Source organism: Gopherus evgoodei, chromosome 7 (assembly GCF_007399415.2).
Source record: "Gopherus evgoodei ecotype Sinaloan lineage chromosome 7, rGopEvg1_v1.p, whole genome shotgun sequence".
In the NCBI taxonomy this organism is placed as follows: Eukaryota; Metazoa; Chordata; order Testudines; family Testudinidae; genus Gopherus; species Gopherus evgoodei.
The window spans coordinates 113,246,662-113,257,543 of record NC_044328.1 but is presented as its reverse complement, the minus strand read 5'-3'; the positions used below and the strand labels follow the sequence as shown (position 1 = coordinate 113,257,543).

General features: G+C 41.1%; 1 protein-coding gene across 2 annotated transcripts in view; it reads right to left on the bottom strand.

Annotated features, from left to right (window-relative positions):
- Positions 1–322: 322 nt before the first annotated feature.
- The window catches only part of RAD18 (RAD18 E3 ubiquitin protein ligase), a 156,803-nt gene continuing 146,243 nt past the window's right edge, over positions 323–10,882 (bottom strand). The window contains exon 13 of one of the 2 annotated variants that reach the window (XM_030569312.1): positions 323–624. In XM_030569312.1, the coding sequence (XP_030425172.1) occupies positions 570–624 (55 nt within the window). In that variant the 3' untranslated portion in view covers positions 323–569. Of the gene's footprint in view, positions 625–10,478; positions 10,539–10,882 lie in introns of those variants that run through there. The other variant, XM_030569313.1, reaches the window with a different exon arrangement.

Here is a 10,882-nt window from a genome sequence, read left to right as displayed (position 1 = left end):
AAATTTCTAATGGTCAAAAGTTATGAAATGGAATAGTCCTCCTCTGGCCAGCTCTAGGAAGTACTGGGCAAATGGAGGCCCTGTTTTGGCAATGCAATCCTGCTAGCACTGCAGCCTACAGATTTCTACAGAATCCTGCAGATTTCAAGGGCACTTTTACAAATGTTCTCAAATAAATAGGTCTTTATGGTTTCTAAGGAAATTTCAAAGCACACATTATGACTCCACACCTCTGAGGAAGGTCAATAGTACTATTTAAGCCTGTCTCTGGTAGCAGAAACTGAAATAATGAAAAGTTTAGTGACTTATCCAACCTCATGTAGCTAGGAATGGTTGAAAATGTTCTTTTGAAACTATTTTCCTACTTAAAAGTGTTTTGGACTAAACTAACATTTTCATTTAAAGAGGACTTTTTTCACCAAAAATTTTGATTATTCATCAAAAAACTGAATGCTTGAACACTGAAATATTTCGATACTGAAAATGTGCCACAGTGGCTCTTGGGTGTTGTAGTTCAGGTGCCTTCTGTTTCCATTTTCTCTCTGTGGGCCAGATTCCACAGCTGGACTTCATCTCCCAGGATGAATTGTGGCCATGTGATTTCCACAATGAACAGACTTCCCTCTACAAGAGGCAAAACAACAGAGGTGAATGATGAAAGAGTTAGTATGACTAGGGAGTCCAACCTACAGAGGATCAGGGAAGCATGAAGCATCCTAACTACAATGCCCATGAAGCATCTGGTGGCATTTCAGAATCAAACAGCTATGGTTTTGGGGTGAAGTTTTGGATTTTGATTTTTTACTGAAAACTTGACATTTCCCCATCTTTTGATGAGCTGTAGACAGCAGATCACTGACAGAGCTAAAAATAAAACAGGCATTCTAACTCCCAGTTCCTTGCAATTACTACTTTAAAAAGCACTCTGTTGGCTGGTGTCAAGGTATTTTTCCCACTTCGAACTTTAGCGTCCAAAAAGTGGGGACCTGCATGTACCCTTCTAAGCTTAATTCCTAGCTTAGAACTGATAGCGCTGCCACCAACCAGAAATTCCAGTGTCTGGTACACTACCTGTTCCCCAAAACCTTCCCTGGGGACCCAGGACCCAAACTCCTTGGGTCTTAAAACAAGGAGAAATAAACCATTCCCCCTCCTAGACTTTCCACTCCCTGGGTTACCCTGAGAGGCCACACTGACCCAAACTCCTTGGATCTTAAAACAGAGAGAAATTAACCTTCCCCCCACCAATCCCCTGGTGAGTTTAGACCCAATCCCCTTGGGTCTTAAACAAGGGAAAAAAATCAATCAGGTTCTTAAAAAAGAAAACTTTTAATTAAAGAAAGAAAAAGTAAAAATTCTCTCTGTAAAACCAGGATGGAAAATGTTTACAGGGTCTTCAGCTTATACAGACTAGAGGGACTCCCTCCCCCTTAGCCTAAGATACAAGTTACAGCAAACAGAGGTAAAAATTCTTCCAGCAAAATACACATTCACAAGTTAAGAAAACAACCATAAGACTAATCCGCCTTTTCTAGCTAATACTTACTATTTTGAACATGAGAGACTGTTTCAGAAAGATTGGAGAAAGACCTGGTTGCATGTCTGGCCCCTCTTAGCCCCAAGAGCGAACAACCAACAAAAAAAACAGCACAAACAAAGACTTCCCTCCACCGAGATTTGAAAGTATTTTGTTCCCCAATTGGTCCTCTGGTCAGGTGTCAGCCAGGTTCACTAAGCTTCTTAACCCTTTACAGGTAAAAGAGACATTAACCCTTAACTATTTGTTTATGACAGCTGGTAATAGGATTTATTAACCAATGCACAAGCATGATATATGAATGATGTACGGATGATACGACAGGGATTTTGAAAAGCAGCATTTGCACAGAGTTGCTTCACTTGGAGTCCAACATTTCTAGCAACTACTGAAACTGATCCAGCTATTCTGCAGTCTGCTCCTTGCAAACACAAAAACCTGCTTATTTACATTTTTAAACGCTCTGACCAACATTCTCCCAGTGCATGCACAACATATTAAAATAGCGATTAAAGTAAAAAATCCACAGAATTTGCTCATTTGCAACTAGGCATTTTCCCAAGGAGCCCTAATCATGCTGGCACTCCTTGAAAAATATAGCAAGTTAGGAAAGAATTTGATGACACTTTTAATTTTAGATCAGCTCTGGGAACTGCTGATTGTACACAGGGTGCCTAGAAGAACGTTAGGGACTGCAAAATGCTTTGCCCCATAAAATGCAGGGAATATGTGATGTAAATTTATTCGAAGAGACTGCAGAATTGCATATCTTTGACGCTTGCATTTCATGATAATCGAAATAAATATGAATTACTCTTTACACTGTTCCATTTAAAGCAATATTTTGACCATATTTCCTTTTAAAAACTCTCTCATTTCCTGTTTCACAACCTAAACCATCTCAATCAGAAATAAACTCCCTGGATTAGCAACAGAGAACAAAAGAAAACTTTTGAAGCATCTTTTAAGTGCATTTTAGGGGTCTACACAGATCAAGTGTGGTCCATTATCAGGGCCTGCTGGGATAACATTTGTCAAACAAAGTAATTCAAATTAATCTGGATTCTTGAAATATTAGAGCCAAAACAACTAACACAGCTTTCAAGGGAAATGCAATATAATTAAAGAACCGTACATGTGAAACACCCAGGCCTGCTGCCATTGTCCTCAGTTATGGACCAGGACCCCATTGTACTAAGCACTGAATAAAAATATCTTGACCTATATTATCTTAATATGCTTCAGGCCTGATCTGCCTCCATTGGGTTCAGAATTGGGTCCTTAAAATAATTATTTTCCCTTTTCTCCATTTTTCACAGCTCTTTTGTTTTAATTTGCTCTCCCTTTGGACTTCATCCCAAGAAACGCCAAGAAACCTGCAAGACCCACTGAGTTCAATGGACATTTCTAGGGTGACCAGACATCCCAATAAAATCGGGACTGTCCCAATTTTGAGGAGTTTGTCCTGTATCCCAACCAGAGTACAGTCAGGATGCCATTTGTCCTGATATTTTATTTCCTGGTCTTCGGCAGCAATTCGGCGGAGAGTCCTTCAGACACGGACGGTCTTTGGCAGTATTTCAGCAGCGGGTGCTTCTGTCTTTGGCAGCAAGGTTTATTACCCCCTGCTGAAATACCGATGAAGACCATCCGTGACTGAAGGGCTCTCCGCTGAATTGCTGCCGAACTTCTGGATGCGTGAGTGTAAAAACAACAACAACAAATGCCCCTCCCTGCGGCGGTCCCAATATTTTCCCCTTAACATCTAGTCACCCTAGATATATCATCCTTTCTTCCTTAAGGGTAGATTTGTTCTATTTCCCAGAAAATGACACTGACTATATAGCAAGCAGGATCCCCCTTCTCCCTTGTTAAGGAAACATGCTTACCTATGAATGAAAGAAACATTTATCCTGCAATGTTTGTGAGTAGCCATATTTTGCTGCTCTTAGGATTATATAAGATCATAAGAACAGCTGTACCGGGTCAGACCAAAGGTCCATCTAGCCCAGTACCTGTCTACCGACAGCAGCCAATGCCAGGTGCCCCAGAGGGAGTGAAGCTAACAGGCAATGATCAAGTGATCTCTCTCCTGCCATCCATCTCCATCCTCTGATGAACAGAGGCTAGGGACACCATTCTTTACCCTTCCTGGCTAATAACCATTTATGGAGTTAGCCATCATGAATTTATCCAGCTCCCTTTTAAACATTGCTATAGTCCCAGCCTTCACAACCTCCTCAGGTAAGGAGTTCCACAAGTTGGCTGTGTGAAGAACTTCCTTTTGTTTGTTTTAAACCTGCTACCTATTAATTTCACTTTCTCCACACCACTCATGATTTTATATACCTCTATCATATCCCTCCCTAGTCTCCTCTTTTCCAAGCTGAAGAGGCCTAGCCTCTTTAATCTTTCCTCGTATGGGACCCTCTCCAAACCCCTAATCATTTTAGTTGCCCTTTTCTGAACCTTTTCTAGTGCTAGAATATCTTTTTTGAGGAGAGGGCACCACATCTGTACATAGTATTCAGGATGTGGGCGTACCATGGATTTATATAAGGGCAATAATATATTCTCAGTCTTATTCTCTATCCCCTTTTTAATAATTCCTAACAACCTGTTTGGCTTTTTGACCACCTCTGCGCACTGCGTGGACATCTTCAGACAACTATCCACAATGATGCCAAGATCTTTTTCCTGACTTGTCATAGTCAAATGAGCCCCCATCATATTGTATGTATAGTTGGAGTTATTTTTTCCAATGTGCATTACTTTACCTTTATCCGCATTAAATTTAATTTGGCATTTTGTTGGCCAATCACTTAGTTTTGTGAGATCTTTTTGAAGTTCTTCACAATCTGCTTTGGTCTTAACTATCTTGAGTAGTTTAGTAACATCTGCAAACTTGGCCGCCTCACTGTTTACCCCTTTCTCCAGATCATTTATGAATAAATTGAATAGGATTGGTCCTAGGACTGACCCTTGGGGAACACCATTAGTTAACCCCTCTCCATTCTGAGAATTTACCATTAATTCCTACCCTTTGTTCCTTGTCTTTTAATCAGTTCTCAATCCATGAAAGGACCTTCCCTTTCATCCCATGACAACTTAATTTACGTAAGAGCCTCTGGTGAGGGACCTTGTCAAAGGCTTTCTGGAAATCTACATACACTATGTCCACTGGATCCCCCTTGTCCACATGTTTGTTGACCCCTTCAAAGAACTTTAATAGATTAGTAAGACACGATTTCCCTTTATAGAAACCATGTTGACTATTGCTCAACAGTTTATGTTTTTTTATGTGTCTGATAATTTTATTCTTAACTATTGTTTCGACTAATTTGCCTGGTACTGATATTAGACGTACTGGTCTGTAATTGCTGGGATCATCTCTAGAACCCTTTTTAAATATTGGCATTACATTAGCTAACTTCCAGTCATTGGGTATCGAAGCCGATTTAAAGGACAAGTTACAAACCTTAATTAATAGTTCTGCAACTTCACATTTGAGTTCTTTCAGAACTCTTGGGTGAATGCCATCTGGTCCCCGTGATCCACTATTGTCTGCACATGTCGCCGGTGGTTAAAATTCAGAAGTAGATAGATGAAATAGCAGCACAATGAAAAAAGGTCAAATTTCAATATTCACAGAGAATGATCACATAAGTAGATAGGAGAACCACTCCATATTCATGAAGTACTGATTGATTTTCTATTAAAATAGAAATTTGACTAGCACACAACTCCTCGTTAACATTCAATCTTAGGCGTTATTAAATTAAATTACATCTAAAAATCAAAATTTGAAAAATAGTTACTTCCTTATCTCTGTGATTAACTGCACAAGTGATTCAGTGTTAACTCAGTAAACTCATCAGGTTGTAATAGCCACACGTCCTCAACAGCATATCTGTCCTTAAGATTTATTTCCCATCTGAAATTAATTGTCATGAATGTGCCTCTTTTCATTTTTATAGATGTATTTCTATTGCTCCATGACATTGCTATGGGTCTCAGAATTTGTGGTGCAATTATTCCCTTCACTCATATCATCATTATAAAATTCTTTATTATCTGTGTTCTGACTGCCACATTGTGCAGTAGATGGGTCAATATCTCCAGTCAGCTGGACTGTGCTCCTCTTTAGGCTTGTGGAAAGTTTTCCACTGAAACTATTTTTTGGATGTAAAATTGGGGTTTTGCCTAACAACGTTTTTTTGTGTGAAAAGTGTCTGATTATTCATGAAAAAAATGGTTTTTCATTAAAAAACTATAAAGCCCAAAAATCAAAATATTTTGTCCAAAGCACAAAATATTTAGATTTAGATGTGCCACTGTGGTGCCTCGTGAGTTGTAGTCTGGGTGCCTCATTCTCCTACATTCCTTTAGAGGCTCCACAGGTGGACTTCATCTGCCATGGATGCACTACAGTCCTGCCTCCCTGCATAGAAAGGGAAGATTTGGCACTGAAAATTCTTGTGCACATAGAAAACAAGCCCTATTTTCAACCATCAGTTTGGAACAGAAAATTATTTTGGGCCTCCATTTTCATGTGTGATGATTCTAATGATTTAGAAGGGTTTTTTGTTTTGAGGTTGTTTTTTCTTTTTGTTTTGTTTTTGAACTTTTTACAGTAAATTGGTCACACCATATTTTAATAATAAAGCTTTAAAGAAAACTCTTCTGGTAGGAGAATTTTGATCATCATCTCACCTTTTCTTTGTCTTCTTTTCCTATAACTTGAAAATTTATATTTATTAAAACCTCTACAACCTACTTTCTGCACTTAAAAACTTTCAGAAGCCTCCACAAAATTTCTTGTAAAGGGTTCATTGAAAAAAATGAGATCAAAATTGTTAGCAGTCTGTAAAAGCAGCAAAGAATCCTGTGGCACCTTATAGATTAACAGACGTTTTGGAGCATGAGCTTTCGTGGGTGAACACCCACTTCATCAGATGCATGTAGTGGAAATTTCCAGGGGCAGGTATATATATGCAGGCAAGCTAGAGATAATGAGGTAGGTTCAATCAGGGAGGATGAGGCCCTGTTCTAGCAGTTGAGGTGTGAAAACCAAGGGAGGAGAAACTGGTTTTGTAGTTGGCAAGCCATTCACAGTCTTTTGTTTAATCCTGAGCTGATGGTGTCAAATTTGCAGATGAACTGAAGCTCAGCAGTTTCTCTTTGAAGTCTGGTCCTAAAGTTTTTTTGCTGCAGGACGGCCACCTTAAGGTCTGCTATAGTGTGGCCAGGGAGGTTGAAGTGTTCTCCTACAGGTTTTTGTATATTGCCATTCCTAATATCTGATTTGTGTCCGTTTATCTTTTTCTGTAGCGACTGTCCTGTTTGGCCGATGTACGTAGCAGAGGGGCATTGCTGGCATATGATGGCATATATTACATTGGTGGACGTGCAGGTGAATGAACTGGTGATGGTATGGCTGATCTGTTTAGGTCCTGTGATGGTGTCGCTGGTGTAGATATGTGGGCAGAGTTGGCATCGAGGTTTGTTGCATGGATTGATTCCTGAGCTAGAGTTACTATGGTGCAGTGTGCAGTTACTGGTGAGAATATGTTTCAGGTTGGCAGGTTGCCTGTGGGCGAGGACTGGCCTGCCACCCAAGGCCTGGGAAAGTGTGGGATCGTTGTCCAGGATGGGTTGTAGATCCCTGATGATGCATTGGAGGGGTTTTAGCTGGGGACTGTATGTGATGGCCAGTGGAGTCCTGTTGGTTTCTTTCTTGGGTTTGTCTTGTAGTAGGAGGCTTCTGGATACACGTCTGGCTCTGTTGATCTATTTCCTTATTTCCTCGTGCGGGTATTGTAGTTTTGAGAATGCTTGGTGGAGATTTTGTAAGTGTTGGTCTCTGTCTGAGGGTTTAGAGCAGATGCGATTGTACCTCAGTGCTTGGCTGTAGACAATGGATCGTGTTATGTGCCCGGGATGGAAGCTGGAGGCATGAAGGTAGGCATAGCGGTCGGTAGGTTTTCGGTATAGGGTGGTGTTGATGTGACCATCACTTATTTGCACCATGGTGTCCAGGAAGTGGACCTCCCGTGTAGATTGGTCCAGGCTGAGGTTGATGGTGGGGTGGAAGCTGTTGAAATCGTGGTGGAATTTTTCCAGAGTCTCCTTCCCATGGGTCCAGATGATGAAGATGTAGATGTCATCAATGTAGCGTAGGTAGAGAAGGGGCATGAGTGGATGAGAGCCGAGGAAGCTTTGTTCCAGGTCGGCCATAAAAATATTGGCATATTGTGGGGCCATACGGGTGCCCATAGCGGTGCCACTGATCTGGAGATATATATTGTCATCAAATTTGAAATAGTTGTGTGTGAGGATAAAGGCGCAGAGCTCAGCAGCCAGTTGTGCTGTGGCATCATCAGGGATACTGTTCCTGACAGCTTGTATTCCATCTGTGTGTGGGATGTTCGTGTAGAGAGCCTCTACGTCCATGGTGGCTAGGATGGTGCTTTCTGGAAGGTCACCAATGCATTGTAGTTTCCTCAGGAAATCAGTGGTGTCACGGAGATAGCTGGGAATGCTGATGGCATAGGGTCTGAGTAGAGAGTCCACATATCCAAATAGTCCTTCAGTGAGAGTCCACACATCCAGACAGTCCTTTAATGAGTGCCACAGGATTCTTTGCTGCTTTTACAGATCCAGACTAACACGACTACCCCTCTGATACTTAGCAGTCTGTGTCACTGATACATTATTATCCGCTCTAGGTTTCAACATTTAATATCTTCAGCAATAGAAGTCTGGCATTTGAATTTTTTTGATGATAAATCTTTGTCATCTGACAATTACATTGATAAATCTTGCCATCACAGAAGTTTAGATGTGAACGCTTTTGCCGGAGAAATATGCTTACAAACATTTAAGTGCTTTCAGTAACAAAACTTTTTCTAGGACAATCCATCACTGTGAATAGATTAGGTGGAGAATGCTATCCATGTATGCAGGATATGGTTATAAACATCCACCTATTCAGGAGCTTTTATGGCCTTATCCCTGTAGTATCTGAACACTTCTCAGACATTATTAATGAATTTTATCCTCAAACTGCTCCTTCCGGGTAGGCAGGGCCAGCTCCAGGCACCAACCAAGCAAGCTCGTGCTTGGGGCAGCAGATTCTAAGGGGTGGCATTCCGTCCAATCCTAGGGCGGCATGGCCGCCCTTTTTTTTTTGTTCGCCACTCTGGCTGCCCTGTAGGGGGCGGCAGCGGGAAGAAGGGGAGTGCCTTTCTGGGAGCTGGCAGCGTGCTCCATCTGCCCCAGCCGGTGCTATGTCTGCAGCAAGCCCGGCAGCTCGTGTCCTTTCCTCCACGCTGACCAGAGCAGTGCAGAGCCCTCCTGGCAGGCGGCGCAGCAGGAGGGGCTGAGTGGTGAACACCCTGGCTGAAGGAAGCCCTGGCCGGCCCCCTTCTCTCTCTCCCCTTTGCTCCCGCTCCCCCTCCCCCCTGCTAGCCAGGGTGCACACTCCACTGCCCGGGGCACGTCTGCAGCACAGGGAGTCCCGCTAACCGAAAGTTTGCACCCTGGCTCCAGCTGCCCTGCAGGGTTTTTTTTGCTTGGGGTGGCAAAAAAGCCAGAGCAGACTCTGCAGATAGGGAGGTGTTATCCCCATTTTACAAATGAGGAACTGAAGCACAGGATAGATTATGAGATTTACTCAAGGCCATATAGGTAGTTTGGGTTGGAATTAATCCCAAATCTCATGAATCCCAGTCCAGATCATCCCTTCCCTACTCCTGCATCATTACCCATCCCACACAGAGCACATCATGGTATGCTGAGGACATTACAGACTTTTCACAAAAGCTGTAACCATGCTATATATTTAATCTAGAAGTGTCTTGAAAACAACAATCACATCCATTTGGCGTACTTAGTCAACAAAATTCACCATTGCTCAGTGGTGTCAAAAATCAGACAAACTCTTCTTGGTAATGTTTTGGGTTCTAGCATCAACTGAAAGATTATATTGTCTATTTTAAATAGATTTAAAAAAGAGCTAATGAGAAATACCTGTTCGCAACTCCATGAGCTGTAAGTGGAAACATAACATGATTCATGGCAGTGAGCTGAACATTTTTCCTATCAATGAGCAAAGAAGTTCCCAAAAGCTTCTAAATAGGACACTGCATACATATTAGAAAATCATTTTGTTATGCCAAAAGTGATCAGAGTTTTGGAAGTTATTTGGAAGTCCTGCCTAAAATGTGCTTTTCATAATGTATGTTTGATGGGAGAGATATGAAGACTAACAACACTTTTGGCAGCAAAAATTAAGAGTCCAAAAATCCATCTATTGGTCAAAAACATATTATTCCAAAGATTGCTGTTCCTAATGACAGGAATCTAGAAATTTAGCAGCCTCTATGCAACAGCCAATGGTAAGCCATCATGCTATCCCTAATCTTAGCCATTATTAAATTATGTGAGAGTATTACACATAGATCATAACTCTGATCCTTTACTATTCTCTCCCGAAGACAGCATTGTTTCAGTTCCATTAAGACAGTCTTATATAACTCTGTCCCAGTTTCAGAGTAATATAACTTGTGTTTGTAAAGAATTTAATACGTAACATTGATGACAATACATCTACACCTGATACATTAACTAAGTAGCATCTCCATCCTCAAATCCACACGTAATGAGTCAATTACCAACAATGCACCACAACATTTCTATCTGTGCATTTATTTTATAAGTGCAGCATTTGAAATACTCCAGAGCAAGAGGAATAGGTTTAGACAGCATCAACAGATACACACACAACTGAGACAGTGCTCTTAATGTCATATTTATCATACCGGTGGTAGGAAATACATTGTGCACACAGCTCCAGACAAGCTGGAAGAACTTTCCCACATAGCATGAGAAGAGATTAATTGTTTTCAGGACATCAGGAATAAAGCCTTTTCCATACTTACCACAAATCCCTCATATATAGATGGTACTGCCAGCATTCCAACACAACACGCAAAGGCAACTTCAATGGAAAGAAGTTAAGATATTCAAACAATATACAGTAAGATATCTAAACCAATTACTTAGCATTGACAACTACTTATGGTCACCCAACAATGGCATTAAGGCTGTAGGCGTCTCCCGGTGCTGACCAGCTAATATGTTTTAAAGGGACCCAACTGACTATACTAGTTTTCAAAAACACTAGCTAATACATATTGTGAAAACATGTTAGCTACCATGTTCTTAAACATTAGCTATTTTCCTTGTCTAGACATGACCTTAGTGAAAATCTCTTCATTGTACAGACTATTTAATTGTTCATTTCGTTTAAGCATTAATCACTTTTGTGCACAACACTTATAA